At 57.9% G+C, this 25,651-nt stretch overlaps 1 protein-coding gene across 1 annotated transcript in view; it reads right to left on the bottom strand.

Moving 5' to 3' along the window:
• COL6A3 (collagen type VI alpha 3 chain) overlaps positions 1 to 25,651 on the bottom strand; it is a 66,151-nt gene that overhangs the window by 24,466 nt on the left and 16,034 nt on the right. The window contains exons 4-23 of the mRNA XM_081143418.1: positions 24,004 to 24,606; positions 20,670 to 21,254; positions 17,882 to 18,481; positions 15,813 to 16,385; positions 13,895 to 14,503; positions 12,312 to 12,917; positions 10,344 to 10,955; positions 8,629 to 9,228; positions 7,678 to 8,015; positions 6,961 to 7,039; positions 6,074 to 6,219; positions 4,742 to 4,834; positions 4,205 to 4,258; positions 3,197 to 3,268; positions 2,412 to 2,438; positions 2,263 to 2,307; positions 2,092 to 2,145; positions 1,598 to 1,660; positions 969 to 1,034; positions 516 to 569 (exon numbers count right to left, since the gene is read on the bottom strand). Of these exons, the coding sequence (XP_080999544.1) occupies positions 516 to 569; positions 969 to 1,034; positions 1,598 to 1,660; positions 2,092 to 2,145; positions 2,263 to 2,307; positions 2,412 to 2,438; positions 3,197 to 3,268; positions 4,205 to 4,258; positions 4,742 to 4,834; positions 6,074 to 6,219; positions 6,961 to 7,039; positions 7,678 to 8,015; positions 8,629 to 9,228; positions 10,344 to 10,955; positions 12,312 to 12,917; positions 13,895 to 14,503; positions 15,813 to 16,385; positions 17,882 to 18,481; positions 20,670 to 21,254; positions 24,004 to 24,606 (5,879 nt within the window). The remainder of the gene's footprint in view (positions 1 to 515; positions 570 to 968; positions 1,035 to 1,597; positions 1,661 to 2,091; positions 2,146 to 2,262; positions 2,308 to 2,411; positions 2,439 to 3,196; positions 3,269 to 4,204; positions 4,259 to 4,741; positions 4,835 to 6,073; positions 6,220 to 6,960; positions 7,040 to 7,677; positions 8,016 to 8,628; positions 9,229 to 10,343; positions 10,956 to 12,311; positions 12,918 to 13,894; positions 14,504 to 15,812; positions 16,386 to 17,881; positions 18,482 to 20,669; positions 21,255 to 24,003; positions 24,607 to 25,651) is intronic.

The raw sequence follows: 25,651 nt of genomic DNA, 5'->3' as shown, positions 1-25,651 counted from the left end.
CATACACGTGCACACATACATCATCTCTCTCACACACATGCATATACACACACATGCACACACGCCATCTCTCTCACACACACGCACATACACACACACACACAAAACAGCTCTAAAACCAACAGCAAGCACAGGACCCTGTCAGCCTTCCTGCCCTCACTCCCTCACTCCCCCCAATTCAAGTTTCATTTGGATCTTTTTAAATATTTAGTGGGATAAAACTTGGCCATATTTTCGAAAGCAGTAAAGATAATACTTTTAAAAGCGCCTGTTCGGTATGTTTCTTTGGAGAGGAAGAAAGCGGGTCTGGGGGAGCGAGAAGAGACTGAGCACAGAGCAAATGACAAGAACGAGCGGCTTCTCCAAGCAGCACGATTTGGGTGGCAACGGTTTCAGAAATTCCCTTAAGCTCCCCAATAAAAAGCAGTGGAGAAGCCCTGCCCAGGCAGAGTTTGGGATTTAGGAGGTGCTAGCTAATACCACGCAGAGCCCCCCACAGCGCTCAGGGCACTCACGTCCTTCCCAGGCTCCCCGGGCCTGCCAGCCACGCCGTCTCTCCCGGGGAGACCCTGGGAAAGAAAGGGACATGAGAGTCTCGTCTGCAGAGAAGCCTAACCCGGCGACACTGCCCAACACGCCGCAGGGCGGGGGCCGGTACCCCAGGGAGGGCAGACACTGTGGGCGCGTCACGCTTCCCACCCCTCATGCCTCTGGCTTGACAAGCCCTTTCCGTGAACATCTGGGGGCCCCAGTTCTGCAGGGAAGAGGCCCCTCTTGGACGGATTGCTCCATTCCTGGTGGAGACTTCCTTCCGGGGGACACACAGTGGGGTTCAGGGGACCCTCTGCTCCCAACCTCCCACATTCACAGCCTCGAAGACGACTCCCGTGGCCCCCGGGCTGGAGACAGCCCAGCGTGGGTCTGTCTCGTGGCCCCCAGCACAGGGAGCTGGGAGCGGAGCACCGTACCATGGGCCCGATGTCCCCGGTCTCTCCTTTGGATCCTCGCTGCTGACTGTCCCGTCCGGAGTCACCCTGGAACAACACAGGTCGGGGAATGAGCCACGTGGGCAGGAGAAGAGCACCTTAGGTTTGCTGTAGGAAACGAGCGGCAGGTGTTTTCAGCTTTCCTCATCTGTGTTTTATAGTCTGCAAGGACATGACTGTCACCAGGCGGCCTCCCATCCTCCCGTCCTGGACGAGGCAGGAGGGGGCCGGGGGCACCGTCCCGCCTGGGCTCAGAGTGTTTGGCCGACGCCACCGGCAGCCCAGGGAGGTGGGTCGGACGCTGTCTGAACGGGGTGTCGGGGGCCCGGCTCCGCGCCTGCGTCCTGACCACCGGGCCCAGCTGGGGTGAAGAGTCCTGAGACCGCATTTTAGGGGACTTCTCAGGTCTTCATGTGACAGGCCTGGCAGATGCGTAGCCAGACAGCAAGCACGTCCCCAGCGAGCCCAAAATCGAGGAAAAGGGGCTCGTCACACAGTTTATCAGGACGTCTGAAAGCAACATCGAAAGCAAAAGCCCCCCTTTCGACCCTCTGCTCCCACAACCCTCTTCCCCAGACCCGGGTCCCGAACTGCCCATAAGGACTTCTTACCGGGTCACCTCGGATTCCAGCTTCCCCTCTTTCTCCTCTGTCCCCTTTAGGTCCTTTGTCCCCCTAAACAAAAAATACACGTGGAGACTAAACATCCAAGACAGCTGCAAACCATTGTCCTTAAAGTCACACTGTTCAGCCCACAAACCTTAAATAGACCAAGGCTGAGCATTGAAGGTAAAATTCCTTCCAAATATTTCCAATTTGTTCGGGTAACCCACAAATATTTATTAGGGACCCACTCCGGGCAGACGCTGGGATTTATTTACAACAAGACAAACCCAGTCTCAGCCTATGGGACACGGTCTCCAAACAAAATATCATGTAATCGGTCCCAGCTGCCGGGGACCTAGGGGACGCCGAGGCGGCAGCCCCGGAGGGGGTCTGGGAAGACTGCTTGGAGGAGGTGGTCTTAACGGGCACGAACGAGCGAAACGGCCCCTCGGTGAAGTGGTTACAGTTTCTCCACCACGAAGCACTGGAAATGCACCTACCCTTCTCCCGGGACTCCCCTTCTCCCCGGAGGCACCGGCCACGCCTTTGTCTCCCTGCCAAAGACAACGATAAGACGTCACTCCTGGCACAGCTGCCCCCGCGGGCCGGGTTCCAGCCCCTGGAACCGTCAGGACCACAGCAGCCAGGACTCAGAGCACGAAGCCACTTACGTCTTCTCCGTCGAGCCCATCCAGTCCGATCTCCCCCAGCTCGCCCTGCGAGGGGACAAGACGCACAGGTGAGGCTAGAGTCCTTGGGGCAAAGGAGAAATGAGAAATCCTGGAACGTTTTAAATATAAAAGGGGAACCAGCTGCGTACCTTCTCTCCTGGGAACCCGCGGGAGCCCTAGGAAGCAAGGGAAAGAGGAAACGTCAGCCCGTCAGCCCGTTCCCGGGGGCTGGGCTCTCGGCCAAGGCGGGGGCTGCTCCCCCCAGCCCCCGAAGGCCGCAGCAGCTGAAAATTCACTATTAGAGATTTATTTGTTGGGATCGCCCTCACACCGTCACATGGAGGTCATAAGGCTGATTTTCCTAGGCCCGAGCACTGGGCGGTTTGCCTCCCTGGGAAGGAGGGGAGGGTGGGGCCTGACAGCCAGGGACAGGCCCGAGGCCCCTCTGTGACTTCGTGGTATGGTGGCCCTTCCCCTCAGCGTCTGCTCTCAAACTTCGGCAAATGGAAAGTTCATCAGTCCTTGAGTCCGAGTGTCTCACACAGAGGACCAGCGAGTGCATCGGTCTCTCCCTTGCTGCCCCACCTCCTGGCTTCTCTCGGGGTCCCTGGCTGAAGCCACAGGCACCGACTGGCCTTCTCTCCGCCCTGGCCCACGTCCTGTCTGTCCTTGTGACGGTTTCCTGGCGGCTCCCTGTTTCCATAGGAAACTATTCCCGCATTCGCAGGCTCCCTTCCTGAGCCCTGGGCCCTCCACACTGTGGGCTGCCTCCAGGAGAGGCCACAGGCTGCTGGACTCCGCGGGCAGGGGCCCGGGCAGCCGTCCTCCCCCAGGGGCCCTGGGAGAAACTGCCCACTTCTGCGTGTGCCGCTGGACCCTCTCCCCACCTGGCTGGTGCTGTGGCCCCCAACGCTTGGGGTCCCCCACACGGTACCTTTATTCCTCTCTGGCCGGGGCAGCCCTGGAAACCCTGAGTGCCGTTCACGCCAGGAGGGCCACGTTCACCCTGTTGGGGAGACAGAGGCATCTGTGAGTTGGAGCCCCTGGCTGTCGTGTCCCCGCTGGTCTGGGCTCTGTGAAGGCCTGCCTTCGGAGCAGGTGTTACCACTGGGAACGCTGACGGAGCCAGCAGAGCCCCAGCATCCCTGCCCCCCAGGCCGGGGCACAGCATCCCTGGAGGGAGGGGTCGGGAGGCTCTGCAGCACAGAGGTAGCTCCTTGAGGCCTCGGACCCGGTGAGCGGGCCCCGGGCACTGGGTCTGGGCGGGAGCTGGGCCCCTGTGGAGAGCGCTTGGCCGGACTGCTCCTCTGTGTGGCCCTGGTTCCCAGCTTTCCAATGAGGCGTGCCTAGCCTGGACACTGGCACTGCCAGCTGGGACCCCGTGACCTCACCTGCTCCCCACGGGACCCTGTAATCCCAGGGCTGGGCCTTCTTCTAGGGTCTCAAAGCCTCTCAGACCATGTCTGTCCCTGGTACCGCTTCCCAGAGACTCTACCCACCCCTCAGCTGGACCCTGAGGCTATTGACCATCTAAACCTTCCCTGGGAGACTTCCCCTAAAGGACGTAACCCCGATTACACCCTGATTGGGGTCCCCTGCACCCGCTCCCACTCACTCCCACCTCTGCTTGGGAATCAGAACTTAGCAGATGCTGAGTATGGGGGACTCGGCGGCCCTGGGCCTCAGAGGCACCGACTCCCCTGCCCCCCGAGACCCCCGGAAGGAGTGGCAGCCAGAGCTCCGTGACCACACCTGTCACGCTCCGGCCACCGCGCTGTTTTCCATCGGGTAGGAATCTGACCGGGTAAAGGCCTGAGGAAGCTAGAAACTCACGTCCTCCCGGTGGGAGGGTCGCTGGCAGCCAAGCAGACTGTGGGTCCACAGTCCAACCCCCACAAGGAACAAGGAAGGGGTGAGATCCGAGGAAGGAAAGACCACTTACGGGCCCGCCCTCGTCGCCGGGGTAGCCTCGGTAGCCGTCTTCTCCAGAGATGCCCTGGAACAAAGCAAAGGGGTTGGTTCTATGGGTAGCCTCTCCCCGAGGCCCTGCCCGCGGGTGGCAGGGCTAAAACCAGCCTGGCCCCGGCACTGCCTCGCACTGAACAGTTTCTATTCATTATTTTGGTGCAATTATTCTATCGGGACCTTTAAGGCTCCCGATCTACCCAGAAGCCCTGTCGTTTCCTGTAACTGAGGCTGATGCTAAGCTCCCCCACTGGTCGCCCACAGTGAGCCACGGCCAGGGGTGCCCGCTGGTCCTCACATCCTTTCAGCACGAAGAACCCACGCGTCACGGAGCAGGGCCCCTCGCCCCGGGGCCGGGAGAAGGGAGCGGACATTTGGACACGAGTCTGCTCCTCGGATCTCCCGCCCTGCAACCTGGGGGGCCCCCCTTCTCCCCCTTCCCCATCTCCAGCCAAGGTCATGACGGGCTCGGGAAATCCAGCCGCGGGAGTGAGGAAAGGGCCGCGCGCCATACCTTTGGCCCGATGCTGCCGATGGGCCCTCGGTCTCCCCTCTGTCCGGAGCACTTGCAGGGCACCCCACAGCAGGCTTTCTCAGCGATGTTGTCCTGCCAAGACGTAGAAAGAAAGCTCACGTCTCAATAAGCCTACAATAGAAGCCCAGATGTGCCCTAAAGGTTGAGACTGAAGTGTGTGGATCCCGCGGTGAGAGGGGACGTCACTCCTGCGTGGCGGTCACTCTAAGACCAGCTGAGTGGCTCAGCCAGCAGGACGGGGGGGGGGGGGAGTCACTCGTGGGCCCCTAAAGGGCAACCAAAGTAAGATAAATCTTATTTGCAATGTCACCTCGCCCGGGACCTTATTTCTAGAAGTTTCCAACATAGATATGCAAGTTTCTAATGTTGAGCATAACTCATGTATTCTTAAGCTCCAAAGAGCAAAGCAAACAAATTGCAGATGGTCGAGTCAGAAGGTGGTTCCAACATGAAGATCGAGCGCTGGCTGGTGTGGCTCAGCGGTTAGAGGGTCGGCCCGAGCACCAAAGGGTCACGGGTCTGATTCCCAGTCACGGGCACGTGCCGGGGTTGCTGGCTCGATCGCCGGCCCCGGCTGGAGCTCATGCTGGAGGCAGCCGATCAATGTGTCTCACTCTCATCAGCGTTTCCCTCTCTCACTCCCCCCACCTTCCACTCTCTCTGATAAGCAATGGAAAAAATATCCTCAGGCGCCGACTAACCAAGAAAAAAAATTTTTTTTAAAGATCCATATGCCCTTTCTCAGGACCAGGGTCAGGGTCAGGGTCAGGGACTGGGGCACCGGCCGGAGGAGGCCTCGGGGGCAGCCTGGTGCTGCCACCACCCAAGGACCTCGGGGCTGACCACTCGGCCCACATCCCCCCGGGCCCCACCCGCACTCCCAAGCCTCCAGCCAGGGAAGGCGAACTCCTGAAGGTGAGGGAGCCCCAAGGGCGCCTTCATTGGCCCCACAGGAAACTCGGGGAGAAGGCACTGAAGCCCCTCCCCGCCCAGACGTGTCTGTCTTTCCCGCGTATTCTTGTTTCCATCCTGCAGCTTCCCGAGGCGGGGACCCTGCGTCCACCTAGGAGCGGGCGACCTCAGCGCTCGCCCGGGGACCCACCGTCCGGCTCGCTGCCTCTCTTGCTCTCGGGTGTCTCCGATTCCAGGGCTCACACGCGTTACGGCCACAGGGCAGGTCCCACCCATGGGTATTTAGTGGGTTAACTCGCCCGCCCGGAGCCCCTCCCCGCGGCCTGGGATAACGGACTATCCTCTCGAGAGGCCGGGAGCCGTGGCATCGGAACGGGGGTGCGGAGCCGGGAGCCTCACCAGCTGCTCCGCCAGCTCGTAGTCCAGGTCCAGCAGGTTGAGCCGCAGGGGCCGGTTGTACATGAAGCCTCGGCCGAACTCCAGCTGCATCAGCTGCTCCAGGCCGGCCACGCGCTCGAGGCCCACCAGGAGGAGGGCGCGGACACCTGCGGGGACAGGCGGGTTCCCAGGGCTCGGGGGCTCGCAGAGCCATGGCAGCTTTCTCCTTTCCTTTTTTTTAAAGTAAACATCAGTATATAATTTGGCCTTTAACTGAAAACCTGTCTAATCAAGCACGTCGGCCACTCCGAAGAGCTCGGAACAGTGGTCTCAGGTACGTCGGTAACTAAGTGGTTCCTATGAATACAGGCGCGAGCACCCACGGTTTGGTATCAGAGCTGCCAAGTTCCAAAGCCACGGACAGACACGCTCCCTCTGGGAGCCGGGAGCGCGGCCGGTCCAGCCGCCTTGAGTTTGGGAAGTAAGCCGTTACTTCACATTAAAGCACACGTTACTTCATGCCCTAGTCCTGCTGAGCCGTGATAACCGCAAACTGAAAACGCAGCACTACTTTTGGCTACAAACTTAATTGCTAGTTTCTGGGATGTGTCTAAATGAACCAAATCTTCGTGTTCGTTTGCAAAAGCACCATGCTCTCGGGATGTCGCGCCACCTGAATGGGTCCGAGAGCCTGGGGGGCCCGTGCCGGGACCTGGTCTGTGCTGTGTATAGCATCCTTGGTGGCCCCTTCCCATAGCCCCAGGCGGGCGACAGAGAGCCAAGATGCCCAGGGGGCAGTGTGCCCCGAGGACTCCATAATCGATCCATGAATCCCTGTGTCCCCGGCAGGTCAGGGCGCCTGCCTCCCCCGCGTCTCCACCCCCCTCTCAGAAAGCCCCGGAACCCACCTTCCTGCCGGAGCTCTTCCGACGCCTTTTGTAAATCAGCCAGATCTCCGTCCGCCCCGTCGGTGAAATGAATGACCACCTGGAAATGAAAGGTGAGTCAAACTCCAGCCAAAATTAAGAAGAAACCTCCAGGTAACCGGGCTTAGCCAGTTCGAACCCCTCCTCTTACGGTTGAGAAAAACCGAGGGCCAAAGTCGAGACACAACCACCCCATGTTCACAGCTCTGTTGTTGTGCAATTAATCAGGTGGGAAGGGAATGGGTGTGCTGTAGGGCTGGACTCACTCAAAAACACAAGCAGGGATCAAAATAAAAAGCGTTCATCTCACTCCCCTGGTTACGTGAGGCCGTTTCTGGAAATCGTGTGTGTGGGTGCACGTCTGTGCACATAATAAACACATATGGATGTACACAGAGAGAGAAATATGTACAGAGAATGGAACTATTTAATAGGTGGGACTATAAATATGAATCGCTCTCATTTTAACTCGTTCAAGCTTAATTTCTGATTGCGAGGATTTTTTTCAGGCCTTAAATAAAACTAGTAAAACACGGGAGATGCTGCATTTTGGAATATTGCGACGGGTTGAGAAAAGGGCTGTCACACCCAGGCACAGCAACCCGTCGGACATGAACAGTGTTTAGAGAGCTCCAAGCTATTCCTCCGGAGCAGGCAAATCCCGAAATGGTGCGGGACGCCGAGCGGGGCCCCGCGCACCTTCACGCTGTCGGGCGAGGCCTGCCTGAACTTGTTCCCGTAGGCCCGCAGCGTGTCCGCAGTGAGCACGTAGGGCTGCTGGCCCCGCATGTTCCTGAGCTTCTCGAACAGCTCCGGCTGGTACTCGGCGAAGTCGAAGGCCTCCACGGGGCCCTGGGGCGTGTTGCCCACCACGGAGACCCGCACTGTGGGCATCTGGCCACCGCTGCAGCTGAGCCTTTGCATCTGGCTGATTCTGTTCAGGATGGTGTCCACCTTGGACTCGAGGCCCTTCTGAGTCACGAAGACATTCTGATCTCTGGGGCCATCAAACCCGAGGATCACGTCCAGATTGCAGGCTGTAAGGGGAAAAGCAGGCGATGAGCTCTGAGAAGGGCCGCGGAGAGTCCAAGGTGCAGGCGCAGCCCCAGGACGTGGGCCCGGATGTCACGCTCGGGGGGAAAAAGAGATCTCCTGTGGATGAGCTTTGAAAAGCAATGAGATCTTTCTCTCTCACAGGGGACACGGGTGCTGACTGTTAGGGACCAAAACCATAGGCCATTTTCATACACTTGCTCTTTTCATGATATTAATAATTTGGAGTGACACACAGCTGCTGTCTAGATGCCTCCCAAGCCCGGGCACTTGAGAGTTCAAATACCCTGATCTCACATAATTGATCTAATGCAACTACAAACAGAAACAGGGACTGATAAGTATGAATCATTTGGGGGATTAAAGAGTAGGGAGAAAAAATAAACCTTATAAGGGCATGAAAGGCAGGCTTCCACTCTTACCCTGGAGGAACATCCGATACTAGGCGACCCCCTGGACCCAGCCCACATGGCTATGAGGAAACGCCTGCAGTGACCACGACTTGAGGCCACAGGCCAGCGCTGGGGACCCAGGTAACCAAGTCACTCATGCACATGGAGGAGACAGGGTGGAAAACGTGCCCGGGAAGGGGATTACCTTTGGAAACGTCAGTCACCCCTGGACACAAGGTCTCGTGCATGGCGTCGTCCAGAGTCTCCAACACCTGCTCCTTCAGCTCGGACAGCTCCTGGATGTTGCCCACCCGGAAGGCGGTGGCGCTGTTGGACGCGATCTTCCCGACCTCCACGGAGTCCACGGGGCCCAGGCCCACGGCGAACACCTTGACGCCCCTCTGGGTGAGCGCCAGGCTCGCCTCCTGAGCGTCCTCCGTGGACTTCCCGCCCGTGATCACAAAGGCGATCTGAGGGACCCGCTGGTCCAGGCGGCTGCCCGCCTCCGGCACGAAGTGGCTCAGCCGCAGGTGCTCGATGCCCACCCTGGTGTTGGCGTGCCTCCCCCCTTTGTAGACCACCCTGTTGATGGCGTCGATGATCTGCTGCTTGGTGGACAACTCCTTCAGGAAGAACTCGTCGGTGGGGTCGGAATTGTACTGCACCAGCCCCACCTGGATGGAGTCGCCCTGTCCGTAAACCGTGTCCACGATCTCGGACACGAAGTGCAGCACCTCCTGGAAGCTGCTCCTCTGGAAGTTGATGGAGCCATCCAACAGGAACACGATGTCTGCCTTCTTCTTATCTAAGAGGAGCCGACGGGAAAAGGAAGAGAGCGTGGGTCTCCACAGCCACACATGAACATGCAAACTGTACATCGAAGTAACAGACATCAGACAGTCCTGCAGCTTCTTCACAGGGACACCTCGGCTCCACCCCGCCCCTCCACGGGCTCCGAATTCACAGCCCTCAGCGCATGATGCTGAACGCAAGAAGATGAATGACAAATCACTGAACCAAAAAGAGAAGGCAGCCCTGGCCGGTGTGGCTCAGTGGTTAAAGCGTCGGCCAGCAGCCCGAAGGGTCCCAGGTTTGATTCCGGCCAAGGGCACATACCTCGGTTGCAGGCTCAACCCCCAGGCACGTGCGGGAGACGACCAATCAATCTCTCTCTCTCTCTCTCTCTCTCTCTCTCTGTCTTGGCCACTCTCTGAAAAGCAATGGGAAAAATATCCTCGAGTGAGGATTTGAGAAAACCAGTGAGGACAGATGAGAACTCCGTGAAACTCGTCGGGGTTACCCCACCCCGAGTGGTACTCTGCTGCGGAGTCTGGTCCGTGACCTCAGGTGCTTCGGGACACACCACCGATCACTTTCCTCTGGTCAAAAATAAAGGATGGCGTCTGGCAGGAGTTGGGGGACAGGTGCTAGAGGCAGATCAAGGAAAGGCCGCAGAAACAGGCTGGGGAATGGGACGCAGACCCCACACGTCCCTGGAGGGCGGCCTGCCAGCCTGCTGAGAGCTCTGGGGCCTGCTGAAAGTCAGTGGCACTCGGGGTAATTTCCTAATTATACCAAGCGGTCAAGAACAGAGGAGAGAGGGCCATGGGTTGGCCAACTTCGATGACCCCGCGCTACTCTGAGAGCCAACGAGCCTGCAGTTACCCCTCGAGGCACCGTCCTAGGACCTTTCCGTGGGGCTCCATTAGCCTCACTGAAGCTCACAGGAAAATCGGTGGCTGTACGCTGAGACGTTTCCTTCTACAGCGTCAACTAATTATTATTCCAATACTTAATTTCTAATATTACCTGCAGCAACAACTCTATGAGATGAAAATTATTCAAATGAATGCTAATTACATTTCCCATTTGAAAAATATTGATGTCCCACTCCCTAGTCACGGGTCCCACAGCTCGTACCTGTCCGTGGAGGAGAAGGCGTGTCCACGCCCGGAGGTGCAGGAGTGACCCCCGAGGGTCCGAAAGAGTTCATGACCCTGTCTTCTATGTTGGGGAGGTCTCTGAACTCACGCAAGGTGAAGACCAGCCTGGGGTTGTTGGTGATGGTCTGCATCTCCTTTCTGTCAGATTTTCGGTCTCCAATCCCTAAAGTTGCGATCCCTGAGTTGCGTATCACCTCGGAAAACCTGGAGACGTCATCCTCGGACTTTTCACCCAGAAACAGCACCAGGTGCTGGGGCACCCCGTCTTCAATCCGGCTCCCGGCGGACTTGACAAAGAGGTTTTTGGCCACAAACTCCAGAGCTTTGCCGGTGTTGAGCGGAGACCCGCCCTTGAACCGCAGGCGGCGGAGGGCGTCGAGCACGGCGGCCTGGGACTTGTAGGTCTTCAGGTAGAACTCCGGGAAGACCTCGTTGCTGAACTGCACGACCCCGACCCTCACCTTATTGGGGCCGATGTTGAGCCTGCGGACGATCTTGATGATGAAGTCGCGAATGTGGGGGATGCCCTCGGACCTCATGCCCTCGGAGCTGTCGATGAGGAAGACGATGTCGGCGGAGTCACTCTCAACTGCGGACAAAAGGAAAACAGGTGGAGGCTCAGTGCGTGACCGGCACGCATCTCTCTTGGTTTCTGCTCTGTTTCTGAACTTTGTATTTTATTCTGAACTTTGCTCGGCATCCCGCCTTGGTATTACCATTAAATCTATCGCCCGAGTCACCTGTGTTTGGCTCCTGGGCTTTTAAAAATTAATCATTAAAATTGGGTGCTTTTCACCAGAACTGTATCCACTTCTCGAAATATTTTAAGTTCTCCAAAACTTTCTGAGTTTACTCAGTTTTAATTTAGTCTTTGCGGTCTGGGTTACAACTAATTTTTTTAAATAAAAGTGATTGTTAGAAACGAATCCTGGAAACCATAACCTACAGAATCGTGAGCTGTTACCACCGGAAGGGGCTGAGATGGTCCAGCCTAACATCTTCATTGTACAAGAAGAGAGGGACAGCGGAGGTCAAAGGCCCACTCCTTGTCCACGGCCACCGCTCGGCTGACCCCGCCACCCAGAAAACCCCACTGTCTCCCAGGGGGCCGCTGCAACTCCATTGGGCCAGAGTCATAGTATTTCTTTTCGCTCACAAATCTCTAGCATTTATCAAAGTTTTTATTGTCAATATTACTTCTCCTGTTTCTTTACATGAGTCCATTTTTTAACTATAAAATTAACCAGAAAGTCCTGCCTTCCTTTTCGTTCGGATTCTAGGAGGCCACGTATTGAACTGCTCAGATGTTTCCACTGGACAAATTCAACCTTTCGCTTCGTCAATCGCTGGACTACTGAGAGTGGAAACAACGCAGAAAAGCTGAGCAAGTCGTGGAAGTGAACCATTTACACTGAGAAAGAGGAACCCTGTCCCCCCCACACAACCAGGCCTCGGGGAACATCAATGTCAGGGAAAGCCACGTGGCGGCCACGATGCCTCAGGACAAAAATGAGGTCATGCTGTAACCCCAGGTGAGCACCGACAAAAAGAAGACAGAAGTGACCAGACGGCCCTCTACCCCGGCTCATAGGCGTGACCACCGCTTCTTTACCAACTGCAGCTTCAGCCATAAGATTTAGCAAGACACCCAATCATAGAATTACTTCCATTTCTTGACACTGTCTGATCCGGGCAAAGCCCCACTTCCTAAGCCGTCCACAGACTCACCTACCGGTAGCCCGAGTCCCAGCAGAATCCCCTCTGACTGGGCGATCCCGTGGCTCACCTCCCTCCTGGCCACAAGCAGTAGCCCCAAGGCGCTCAATCGCAGGCGTGCCTTGATTTTAACTTAACTTGTCACGAGGACCATGGATCTTTGAGCCTGGTATTTTTTTTTATATCCCAGACACCCAGAGAACAACAGCAACAACACCCTGAAACCCACCAGGCGGGGGGCCCCGCGTGCTGTCCAGCATCTGCTGTATCTGCTCGTGGGTCAGCGTCGTGATGGGCGTCAGCAGCCTCTGCTCCAGGCTGGGCAGCTCGCGGAAGGTGCTCACGGAGAACACGTACTCGGGGCTCAGCGAGATCTTCACCAGCTCCTCCCGGTCCACGTTCTTGGCCACGGCGAGCGGGGCCACGCCGTACTGCTTGAGCTCTGCCGTGGCGTCTTCCACCCCGTCCGTGGGTTTCCCGGACAAAATGAGGACCAGGAACTGAGGGACGCCCTCCTCGATGCGGCTGCCCAGCGGCCTCTTGAAGATGTTCCTGGACACGTACTCCAGGGCGCCGCCCACGTTGGCCTGCCGCCCGCCCTTGGGCCGCAGCCGCCGCACGGCGTTCTGGACCTCGTCCCTGCTGGAGTAGGCGTTGAGCAGGAACTCCACCCGGGGGTCCTCGCTGAACTGGATGACCGCCACCCGGGTGGCGTCGAAGCCCACGTCCAGGGAGTCCACTAGCCGCTCGATGAGGGCGCGGATGTGCTGAAACTCGGGGCCGGCCTGCTGGGACCCGTCGATGAGAAAGACCACGTCCTGCTTGCCGCCTGCACCTGCGGGTCAGACGATACCGTGGGTTTCCCTCCACCGCACCTGGTTCTCCGCACGAGAAAAACACCTCCCGGTTCATCGTGGAACCCCCCCCCCCGACGGGCAGGGCACCCTAATCCTAGTTTATTGTAACCGGGCCCAGGAGAGGGGACGGAAGGAGGGTGTAGGACACACTGCGGCCACTCGGCCGGGCGGCCTTCCCCCAGGTAAGACCTCTCAGCAGCAGGCAAATTCGAAAGCAGTGCGCACACCTCGGCCCTGGAAATACCCGTGTTTCAAAGGCTGTGCTGCAGCTTGGTGAGGGGCCGCGGCCTACCCCTCCCTGCTCACGGGAGGCCCCTGGCCGGACCTCCCGGGGCAGCTGGGACCGCAGCCAACTGCTGCCGCCAGCGAGGTGCCTGCCCTGGGAAGCCCGCAGAAGCCCCCCCGCAGCGTCAGAGCCGTCTACACTGCCCGCCAGCCGCATGCCCCTCTGTAGGCTTGAGTTTGGCCAAAAACATGAATCTTAGCATCTCCCCCGAGCCTCTGCCACTTCTGGCTACCAAGACCGAGCACCCGCAGCTCCTAATTCTTCGTGGAATTCCAGTTCACAGCGTATGTGGCGGAGGAAACAAGGTTGAGAACACGTCGTAGCCCACAGTCCAAACGAGTAGCCCCAGGTGGCCCCGGCCAGTGTGGCTCAGTGGTTAGAGCATCAGTCCACGCACTGAAGGGTCACGGGTTCGATTCCTAGTCAAGGGCACATACCTGGGTTGCTGGTTCGATCCCTGGCCCCTGTCAGGGCCCATGTGGGAGGCAACCAATCCATGTGTCTCTGTCACATCGATGTTTCTCTCTCTCTTTCTCTCTCCCCCCCCTCCCTTCCACTCCCTCTAAAAAAAGAATCAGTGGAAAAAACACCCTCAGGTGGGGATTAACAACAACAAAAAAGTCGTCCAGATGTTTCAAGGAGCGAGGATCCGAGGAGTCCCCTCCTTACCTGGCCTCAACAGAGTAGGAAACACCGGCTGCAACCTGCTCAGCTCTTGGCTGCTGAGCTGGATCACCCTCTGGGAGATGTCCTGTTGGACGTCCCCCAGCTGCCCGAAGGTGGGAACAGTCACGGCAAAGTCTGGGATGTAGGAGATGGTCTGCATTTCTGTCATGTCGGCGTTCCCGATGCCAATGCCGATGGGCACGGCCCCGCCTCTCTTCAGGACCACTGAGGGGCCCCTCACGTCGTCCCCGGACCTGTCAGCCGTGAGGACGACTAGGAGCTGGGGGACGCCTTTTTCTACCCTGCTCCCGGCCGAGCTCGTCAGCATATTCTTCAGGACAAAGTCCAGGGCGGCCCCGGTGTTGGGGGTGGGCCCCCCCAGCAGGGCCAGGCTGCGGACGGCGCTGACCACGGTCTGCTGGTCCATGTATGAATTCAGGTAGAACTCGGGCCTGGTCCGGTCACTGTACTGCACCACGGCCACGCGGACGCGGTCCGGGCCCACGTCCAGGCTCTCCACCACTCTCTGGACAAAATCCTTGAGCAGAGAGAAGCCGCTCCGGACCCCGTCGGAGCCGTCAAGCAGAAACACCACGTCTTTTTCACCTGAGGCTGGGAGGAAGACAGGACATGAGGGGGACAATTTCCTACCAACGGAGGTGGTCCGAAGAATGGCCCCACAAACACGTTCGGTTCAGCATCCCCAGAACTCGACTTTGGGGACGTCTTTAAGAGAGGGAGAAAAAAGGATCAGGTTTAGAGGAAGAAGAAATGACGATGGAGACAGGTCAGGGAGGGAGGAGATGCTGTGCTGCTGGCCTCGAGGCTGGAGAGAGGGGCCACGGGCAGGGAGAGCAGGCGGCCTCTGGGAGCCGGAGAAGGCCAGGAAATGGGTGGCCCTCGGAGCCCCCGGGGGGAGCGCCATCTGACTGACACCTAGATTGTAGCCCAGTGGAACCGGTTTTGCATTTCTGACCTCACTAAACCTGCAAGATAGCAAATTCTTTTTTTTTTTTTTTTTTAAGCCACTCCGTGTGTGGTCATTCGTTACAGCAGCCGCAGGAAACAAACTCACCAGTTTGTACCGATGACCCTTTCGTGTTAGAACTGTCCAAGGCGTGAGCACTTAGCTTTCAAAGGTGTGCTCGAGAAAAACGCTGGGGGCCAGAGAGATCTGCACGGCCGAGCCTGCAAAGCCGTTACCACTTCACACGCGGGCGGCTTGAAATAAATTGCGCAGGTCACAGCGGATGGATGGGGAAGGGCTGTGTCCCAGATGCCCGGGTTACAGTCCAAACCGACCGAGGGCGGGCCCGAGAGGCGGTGTAGAAACTCCAGGCTCCCCGTGTTTAAGCAGAAGGGCTACACGCGAAATTAATTGCTCTTCTCACCGCGTTTGTATCCGCCAGAGGGAAGTGGTTACAGACAGAGGCATGAACTGCGGATGAAACATGTCCATGCGGCGTTTTGGGGGGAATGTGCCTCTTTCACCGTGTCTGTGTCCCTAAGGGGAAGGATTCTGACACGGCGACGACCGCTGAGAGTAGACGGGGGGATAGGAAGGTGGAGACGGGCTTAGCTGCAATGTGACCGTGTCCTGTGTCCTGTGGCCCTTATTACGTGAAAGGCTGTGACCCACTGACACATCTAACCCTTATCAGGTACCTCACTGTGAAATACTCTAATGCCCTTGGAAAGAATCACCGAGTCCCCTGTTTTGCCCTAAGGAGCGGTGAGAGAGTCCAAGTAGGGAAAGAAAAGTCCTATTTCATTGTTCCCGCAAAACCACCCGTTAATGTCCCGCCCTCCCCGGAAACCCAAGGAGGGCTTCCGCCTGGGGACCCGGGGCCGGCCGCCCTCCACCCGCCCGCACGCTGGGGAGCTGAGCTGCAGAGGCCCCGCGAGCCTGTGCGGCCCTTACCTGGCGTCGGGGCCCCGGTTTGCACCGTCTTTAAGAGATTCACGATCTGCGGCTGAAGCTCTCCGATCTTGGGAAGCGACTCGGCGACCAGAATAAAGGCGGGGGACGGCACGACCATCTCCACCTGGGCAGGGACTGCGTTCTTGGCCTGGAGCGCGAAAGGCACCACCCCACTCTGCTTCAGCAGGTCCGCTGGCTCTTTCACGCGGTCCGACGACCGCCCCGCCACCAGCAGCACCAGGAACTGGGGCACCCCGTCCTCGATCCGGCTCCCGGCGGACCTCACGAAAACGGATCTGAGGACGCTGTCCAGGGCGTACCCCAGGTTGAGGGTCTTGCCCGTCTTGAGCTTCATTCTCTTCACCAGATTCAGGATCTCGGGCTTGTTCTGATGCTGGTTAAAATGGGACTCGACCCTGACGTTGTCGCTGTACTGGGCCACCGCCACACGGGTCCCATCCGGCTTCACGTCGAGCTCGTCGATCACCTTGTAGAGAAAATCTCGGACGGCGTTGAACTGGCCCACGACGTTGGCTGAGCCGTCGAAGAGAAACAGGATGTCCCGCTTGCTTTCTGCAAGAAGAAGGAGCCGAGGACACCGTGAGGCTCAGGAACATGACAGGCACCAAGCTGACGGCAGCCCGGCAGCCAACAGCACCGGGCAGCGGGAGTTCCCGCCGTTCGTGGGACGGCCACTGTGCCAGCAAGGCGGGCAGAACCCTCACCGCTATCGGTGAAAGGCCCGTTTCAAAGCAGTGCACACGTGCAGAGGACCGGACAAGACGGGCCCCCCTCGGACAGCACGCGTCTCAACGGGGGAGACAGGAAAGGCCCAGGGGGTTCTGCTCTCCCATCGGGTGGGAGCCGCTCTAGTGGAAGAGACAGTGTTTGTTCTCAAACCATAAACTGAACCACCGAACACGTGGTCTTTGCTGTCGTCTTGCTTGAAAACGGGCCTACGTGGCCCTGGCCAGTTTGGCTCAGTGGTTAGAGCGCCGGCCTATGGGCTAAAGGGTCCCAGGTTCGATTCCAGTCAAGGGCCCATACCTCGGCTGAGGCTTGACCCCCGGCCCCCGTCAGGGAACACGGGGGAGGCAACCCATCGATGGGTCTCTCTCACGTTGATGTTTCTCTCTCTCTCTCTGTCTCTCTCTCCCCCTTCCAGTCTCTCTGAAAAGCAATGGGAAAAATAGCCTCATGTGAAGATTGAAAACAGAAAAACTGACCTACATCTAGTGACAGAGGCTGACACGGGCTCCCCGCCCGAGGATAACTGAGCCGACACATACATTGAGTTGGAGGCTGTGGATCAGGACCCACGGTCGTGTCCATCGCTGCTCGGTGGGTCGGGCCCCCCGTCTCTGCTTTCCCATCCACTGTATTTAGACAATAAGGAAAGGCGAGCGCCCACGCGGGGCTGCCGCCGGGAACGGGAACATGGTCCTCCGTTCACGCACGTCTTAGAACTCGTTTGACGGGGTTTCGGTTCTCAGCCTTGCCCCCGGTCCGTGCGGCGTCAGCAGCCGGAGGACCCAGTGCACCCGAACCTCAGCACCGAATTAATTTGCAATAAGCACATCAATCCAGGCCGCCTCTGGACATCGCGTCAACACGACGGCCTTTGTTGAGTTTGCAACACGTAATTGTCTAGATACAGCAGATTTTGTGCATAAAAGGTGTCGTGAAAAGAACTGTGATTTCTGAGTGATCCCAAGGTATCCCCATGAGTCACGGGGAACCCACCTCTATCTATCTGCACCCTCTCACTTCCACCTGGACTTGCACCCCAAAATCTTCACAGGCATTGGGGGAGTGAGGAAATAGCCTCTAAGGAAAGGGTGGGGTAAGATGCAAGGAACATGAACTGAATTCGCTGGACGTGCTCTCATTCACGAGCACCCTTCAGACAGAAGACGTACACTTGCTGGTACAGCGTCTCAGACCCCCGTTCGAAACGCCTCAACCAAAGGGGGCCAGCGGACTCTGCGGTTCACCACGCTCTGGAGTTGGGGTTGGTCCACCTGCCCGCCGGGCAGGGGCGGGGAGGGAGCCCCTCGCGGGGGCATTACCTGGCTGGGTGAGGGGAATTTCCTCGACGCCTCCACTAACATATGTGGTGAGGGGCTGAATGAGCTGCTGCGGCAACGCTGGCAGGGAGCTGAACTCGTCCATGAGATACACCAGGCTCGGGTTAAAAGCAATCTGCTCGAGCTCGGCCTTGTCGGCCTGGTTAGCTCCCACGCAAAAGGTCAGGATGCCCTCGCGGGCCAGCGCATTGGCCGCTTGCAAATAGGAGTCCTCGGACCGGCCGGCCGTGAGCAGGAGCAGCAGCTGCGGGACGCGGTCTCGGATCCTGCTGCCGCCAGCTTCGGTGAAGAGGTTGGCGTGGACATAGCGCAGCGCGGAGCCCACGTTCAGGCCCGACCCCCCCTGCGGCTGCAGCTGCCGCAGGTGGGCGAGCAAGTCTGACTTTGTCTGGTACGTGTTTAGGGAGAACTCGGTGACCGGAGTGTCACTAAACTGCACTAAACCCACACGGATGCCGTCGCTCCCGACGTCAAGGCTGTTAATTACGCTCATTACAAAGTCCCGCACATAGGGGAAGTTGCTCTTTCCCACGTTGAGCGATCCGTCCAAAAGAAATATGAGATCCCTTTGGTTTACGTGAACTGCGGTGGAGCACAGAAAACAGTGAGACACACACACTCATGTGTGCCCGCCACGGGTGCACACATGTCAGCACACAGGACACAGGACATCGGTGAGGCGAAGCACTGACGTCTCGTGAAACATGGCGGAAGCCACGCGTGTTCCTCCTTGGTCCCTGGTGTTTGTGGGGCACGTCCACAGCCAAGTGTGTGAGACCGAGGGGACCACAGAGAGACACAGCGCCAGAGGCACAGTGTTTCCACCCAGCAACAGTGACCAGGACCCTTGAGCCGGGACACCCCTCCCGGGAATGAGCTCTGCGAGGCGCCGTGAGATTCTGCCTCCCTCGCTTCTACGACCACGGCCACAGCCAGGTTCCCCTGCATGACACTGGGTCCTCTGGGGCCACCTCTACCCATCCAGAGATTTCCTCACAGATAGATTGGAGCGTCACCCCAAGTTCCCCCGGGAACAGGATCCCTTATGACTAAATCTCAATATGAGCCTGCTCTCGTGAGGGGCTCCTAGGAGCACCCATATCTCATCCCATCGCCCTCGTTTCCTAACAGGGCTACCAGATGTTAATCCAGCAGGACGCCCCCGGGAACTCCTCCGGGTGAGACCCCAGGCTCCCGGAAACATGTTAAAATATGGAGAGTCTACTTGCTATGCTTGGCTGAGGCTGTTCACGTGAAGAATCACAAGCGTCACTCTCCAGTGAGAGTGTTTTCCAGCACATTCAGCATATGCCCTCAGAATAAATTACTTCCCATCTCTTCCCTGGTGTCTCACTAAAATTTAAAACTAGCAACTAATTGCACCCTATGTTCTATCAAATTGTACTTTGGCTGTGAAAGTGTGGATTAGAATTTTTAAGAAAATAAAGGGCGAGAGACAGACAGAGGCCCTTAGAAGAACAGAGAGCCTGAGGAGAAAGGATGCACCCATGTCACATGGGTCATGCAACATGGGTCGTGCAACATAGGTCATGTGACATGGGTCACACAACATGGGTCATGCAACATGGGTCCTGCAACAGGTCATGTGACATGGGTCACACACAGCATGGGTCATGTGGCATGGGCCACATACAACATGGGTCACACACAGCATGGGTCATGCAACATGGGCCATGCAACATGGATCCTGCAACATAGGTCCTATGACATGGGTCACATGCAGCATGGGTCATGTGGCATGGGTCACGCATAGCATGGGTCATGCAACATGGGCCATGCACCGGACACTCTCGGTGGTAAAGCTTGTGAGGTGGAAAAGCTGGTCCCCATGATGTTCATCTTCATTAAGTTCGGCAAATTATACTCATTCCGTTCATAAGCTCCTAGCCGGCTAGAATAACTTTCCACTGATAATCACATTAAACCGGGGATTTGAACAACCACTGGGTGTTTCTCCTCACACCCACCCATTCACTAGGCTTTGCATTGAAGGAAATCCCTTGAGGAGAGATGAGGGAGGGTCAGGTCCAGATCACTCAGAAGCGGACAGTCAGCTCAGGATAGGAAGATCCAGGCTGCACCGTGGTGGCGGGAGGGAGAGGCTGGACAGGTGCCACCAGGAGGAACAGAACACTGGGGCCCCCCAGGGGACAGGAACTGAGAAGTGACCCCCTCAGCTGGAAGCTTCAAAGACAGGTGGCCCTGATCTTATAATCCAACTCATACGGCTCTTACTTTATGACCGTGGAAGGCATACAATCCTTGCGTGACATCTTAAGACATGCAGTTGTGTCACAGGACATCTAAATCCTGTGAACGGAAACCTGAACTGAATCTCGTTTTTTGCTCCCACCATGTAAGAGCTGTCTCCTAGCCCTGGCTGGTGATCTCCGTGGTTAGAGCATCAGCCCACACGCCAAAGGGTCACGGGTTCTGTTCCCAGTCAAGGGCACGTACTTGGGTGCAAGTTCGGTCCCCAGCCCTGGTCGGGGCACGTGCAGGAGGCAACCAATCGATATGTCTCTCTCACATCGATGTTTCTCTCTCTCTCTCCCTTCCACTCTCTCTGAAAAGCAATGGAAAAAATATCCTTGGGTCAGGATTAGCAAAACATACACACACACAAAGAGCTGCCTCCTAACTGACCTCAAGTAAAACTGCCTTTTGCTTTGTTTCTCAAAGGCCCTGCCCAGAGGCCACCCTGTGGTGTGTCTGACCCACCGCCCCCCACCCGCCCCCGGCCCCGTACCTTCGGTGGTTCCGGAGAGGGTCCTGAGGGGCGCCAGCAAGCTGGGCAGCATGCCCTGCAGGGGGGCGGCCTGGAACTCGGCCGGGGTGAACACCAGGGACGTGTCGAAGGCCATGTCCGCCAGCTCGGCCTGGTCGGCGGCCCTGCTCCCGACGGCGAAACACATGATGTTGCTCCTCCGGAGCTCCTGGGCCGGCTGGCTGACGTCATCCTGGGACTTACCGCCCGTGAACAGCACCAGGAGCCTGGGGACGCCCTCCGCGGCCCGGTGGCCGGCCGCGCTTGTGAACAGGTTGGTGCGCACGAAGTCCAGAGCGGAGCCCGTGTTCAGGGCCGAGCCCCCGGCCGGCTTCATCTTCCGCAAGGCCGTGATGACCTCCTTCTTGCTGGGGTAGCTGCTGAAGTAAAGCTCGGGCCGCACGGTGTCTGCGTACTGAGCCACGGCCACCTGGATGAGGTCCTGGCCGATCTCCAGCCGCTGGATGACCTTGATGATGAAGTCGCGGATGGCGTTGAAGTGGGACGGGTCCAGCGCCGACGAGCCGTCCACCAGGAAGGCGATGTCCCGCTTGTTGACTTCTACGACTGCAGGTAGCAACAGGAGGAGGTGAGGGGACAGTCTTACCAACCGCACCCAGCCGCCGGCCGACGCAGCTCATTCCCTTCCAGGAACGTCCCCCTACGCTCCGGCTGACGCGTCGTCGGGGGAGCCTGTCAGCCCACGCGGAGCAGCGACAGCCCTGTCCTCGCCTACGGGGTGGCGGATCGGGCTCCCCGTCTGTCCCCCACCCCCTTGGCACTTTTTACAAAATCGTTGCCCAGAAACATTTAGTTTCAGCCGCCACCTGGCTCGTTAGCATGTTGTTTGTCACTAAAAACGTCAGGACGCTCTCTCCTGCCATAAACCTAAGGCTCGCGCTTCCTGGCAGAGGGAAGCCCTGGCTCGGGGTGACCGAGCAGTGGGGGGCGGTCAGGGGCCCTTCCTGTCCGGCTCTTGGCCTCCGGAGCAGCCACGGCCAAGCGCAAACGCTGAGAGAGCGTCACCCCCGCTTCCCTCTAGTTCTCGACTCCACGCCTTGATTTTTCAGGCAGAGAAAAAACACACCGATTACTGGGCCCTTTGCCGACCTCCCTCCCCTCTCTCCATCTTTAGGCCTTGCCTCAGCTCCCTGGCCCTTCCCTCGTCAGACGCTCCCAACGAAGCCTTCGTCCTGCCCGTCTCCTCCCCACACATCACCAGGCAGCGAATGTCCCGGGAAAGCCACACGGCCAGGCGCCTGCGCACCGCGGTGGGACCCCAGGCCGCACACGCCTGAGGCAGGCAGGGCCGCCCGCCGGCTTTGCTTCCCACCCAGGATGGCTCTTTCAGACTCTGGGCTCTGCTCAAAGCTGTCTCACCGCTGGGGGGAGACCCTGGGCTCCCACTGCACCCACCGCAACCTCCCCTCCCTCCCCGACTCCAGTGACTCCACGTGGACACAGCAGTGGGACCTCTTGATCTCTATCCTACTCAGTTTGGGGCCCAGGGGACCTCTGCCTGCCTGGAGTCACCCCACTTCCAGCACCACCACTCTCGTTCCCCCATCACCAACTGCTCCCCCAGGCTCCCTTCCGGATCATTCCTTTCCTCACGGGCTGTGCAAACTCAGTTCCTGCAGCCTGGTCCCGAGACCTGCGTCTCCCCATCGACACCCCAGGCCTCTCCTCTCCGCCCACGTGAATGTCACCCTGGGCCTGTGCTCACCCCACACTCGGTGCCCACAGTAAGGCCATGGATGCCTCTCCCATCTGCCGCTGATCAGCTGAGCGCCAGCCCCACGGGGAGGCGCCAGGCTCCCCCATGCTGCCCGGAGCGACCTGGTGCTCCCCGGCCTCTGCCCCTCACCTGCTCGCCTCCCTTCTTCACCAGCCTCTCAGGCCGGCCTCCGCGTCCGAAGCTCTCTGCCCCATTCCCCCCAGGACAGTCCCCTGGAGGCCCCTCATCTAACTAGCGCTCAGGGACTATTGGTGTGAGCGTTCCTTTGCATTTTTGCCGTTTATCTGCCCATCATTCTCCGACGGGCCAGCGGCCACACTGGTCTCACGCACCAGCCCTGTGTCTCGGGGCCTGGCGCGCTGTCCGGCTCCTTCCAGAGAGCCAAGAATATCCGTCAAATATTTACAAACTAATCACAAAGATTAAAGATGATGTTTGTAAATGAGGAGTTAACACCGTCAGCTGGTTCGCTTGGGAAAACTGAAATGAGGGCAACGGGAGAGGTAATGTGAGATTCTCCTGGAACGGACCAGGTCTGCACCTGCCTCAGCCCCTGCGCTGCCAGCCCGGCGCCAGGCAGCTGGCGGGCGTGGGGTTCGGGCCCGGGGGCCGGCTCGCCCTTCGGCAGCATCTACAAAACCTGTGGGGGTCCTGGGGTCTTTCCCAAAGTGTGCAAGCCCTTAGGGGGTTGCATTCCCATCAGAGAGACATCTGGAAACATCGAGAGAATCCTCAGGATGTGATGTCCCGTCCGGCAACATGCCCGGCACCGCTGGTAACAGGTCTCTGAGGGCCAGACGGCTCCCAGCCCACGCCACGTGGAACCCCTGTGCCTGCCCGGTCCTTAGCTGCCACGCACCAGGCACCGCTGTGGTCTCATTTAAACTTTGACATCGTGCCCCATCTCCCACAGCTGTTACATGTATATTTATGGGACTTGATTGGTTCTATATTTTTTAAATGACTGCGACTGGGCTTTTTGCCAAAGACCCTCACTTGAGAGTGTGTCATAGCCTCTCTCCTCAGAAGAATGACTCCTGTACTCACCAGGCCCAGGGGAAAATCTGTCCTAAATATTGCACCAGGCGGGGGCTGTGCTGTGTGTTACCTACAGAGGCTCACCTCCCAATACCCGGCACGCAGAGGACTTTGGGGAGAGGGCCCTCGTGTGCCTGTGAGCACACCTCTAGCAAGCTGGCTCTCAGAGGTCAGTGCCAGTCCCCTGGGGACTGCAGTGAGCCCCTGAGATCATCTCCAGCGTGATGCATGCAAGGAGATGACACGGGGACATTTGACATCTCAGAGCAGCAGGTCCGTTGAATCGGCCTCAACAGCTCAGGTCTGACAAGAGCTCCCCACTCACGCACGCACCTGCGGTTTTGCAGGAACCGCACCATCCCTGACGTGACCTCCAAGAGCCAGCTCACCCGGAGGGGGCTCGGCTGCGGTACTTACAGGTCCTCCCGGGGCGAACCATCCTGTGAGGTGCCCGCCTGCCTTCCACCGAAAAACCAACACACCAAACACCCCGCCCCCCCCCCCCCCCCCCCCCCCCGATGGCGAGAAGAGCGTACGTACCTTGTGTGACAATGGTTGGCGGCTGTAAGACAATGAGCCTTTGGGCCACGCCCACAATGTAGGACAGTAACTGGTCCTGGAGGTCCCCAAAGCTACTGAATTCCGGGGCCGTGAACACCAGGTTCTCATTGGTGGCTATGTGCTGAAGCTCCGCCCGGGGGGCGGCCTGGGCTCCGAGGGCAAAGGAGAACACGCTAGCCTGCTTCAGCGCCACCACCCCGTCGTGGATCTCGTCACTAGAGGGCCCGGCACTTATGAGGACCAACACTTGGGGAACCCCTTGGTCCGCTCGGCTGCCCCCCGCCTGGGTGAAATGATTCTCTACCACGAAATCGAGGGCGTAGCCAACGTTGGCCAGCTCCCCGCCCAGGAACCCCAGGGCCTTGACGGCATCCAGGACCTGCGCCTTGGTGGGGTAGGTGTCCAAGGAGAACATTGTCCTGGGCTCCTCGCTATACTGGACCACCCCCACTCGGATCTGCTCAGCTCCGACTGACAGCCTCTCAAGGAGATGGACAAGGAAGTCGCGAATGACTGAGAAATGGACACGTCCCGTGCTGTCTGATCCGTCAATAAGGAAAATTATGTCAGCAGAGTCTTGTGCTTGAAAAGAGAGAAATGCAAAAAACGTGAAAGCGTTAGGACAAGTGACCACATGCGGTGTTCAGCGTTCTCACATGTTTCTTTGGAGACCGACAAGAAACACGAAATACAGACAAATGAAAACACGTTGGTGATTAGGGAACGTGGGGTTCTCTTTCCGTTCTGCATTCCGGACGGGTTAGAGGCAACCTCTCAGCAGCGACGGGTAACCCGGGGGCCCTCGCAGCACATTTTCACGTGTGCCGTCTGCGTAGGGTCGTATTTGCTTTTCTGCAAGCGAGAATGCAGGGCACGTGTTCTAGAAAGTTCTACCAAATTTGGAGGGCGGTGCGGTTTGGTGCAATTGTGCGCGACCATCCCCCACAGGAGATGAAGGACGGCATGGACAAGGCCCGGGGATGAGCCCTCATCTTGGGACATTTCTTTTATTGTCCTCAAGTCATTATAAGAATTTTCTTTGTCCAAATCCACAGCTACAAACAGAATGTCCGATTCGGGGCCTGGCGGCTCATCTCCCCAGCACCTTAAGCACTTGATTCCTTGATTCCTTGATTCCTTTTTTCTTTTTTTTTTTTTCCTTTAAAAGCCAAGGTGGCTGCACACATGCAACTTGGTTTATTTGAAAGGAAGACCCCAAGCTTTCACCGCAAATTTTAGTTTTAAAAACACGCGGGTGGAATTGGGGTTTGACAAGTTGCACGAAACGCCCGTGCGGGGCTGGGGGAGGCGGCGCGCGTGGGCCTGGCTGTTGCCTCTGTCACCAGTCGCGGGATGCAGAACACCGTTAGGCAGAGTGATATGGAACCAGTCATGACACAATTATCCAACCTTGTTTCTATGACGCCCTGAACCGCTCGCCCGGTGGGACCCTGCGTGCCCGATAAACCCTTCGTCAGAATGGGCTCTCGGTTGTAAAAATGGGGATTTCATAGAAGCACTGAGCAACCGATAAATCTACAGGCCTGAGTAGGATATTTCAAAGGCTCAGCTGGAACATGGAAATCAGGCTGAGCTAAACTATAGGAAAAGCAAAATTATCCCAAAA

Source organism: Miniopterus schreibersii, assembly GCF_964146895.1.
Source record: "Miniopterus schreibersii genome assembly, chromosome: 7".
Lineage (NCBI taxonomy): Eukaryota > Metazoa > Chordata > Mammalia > Chiroptera > Miniopteridae > Miniopterus > Miniopterus schreibersii.
This window is presented reverse-complemented; position numbering and strand designations above follow the sequence as displayed.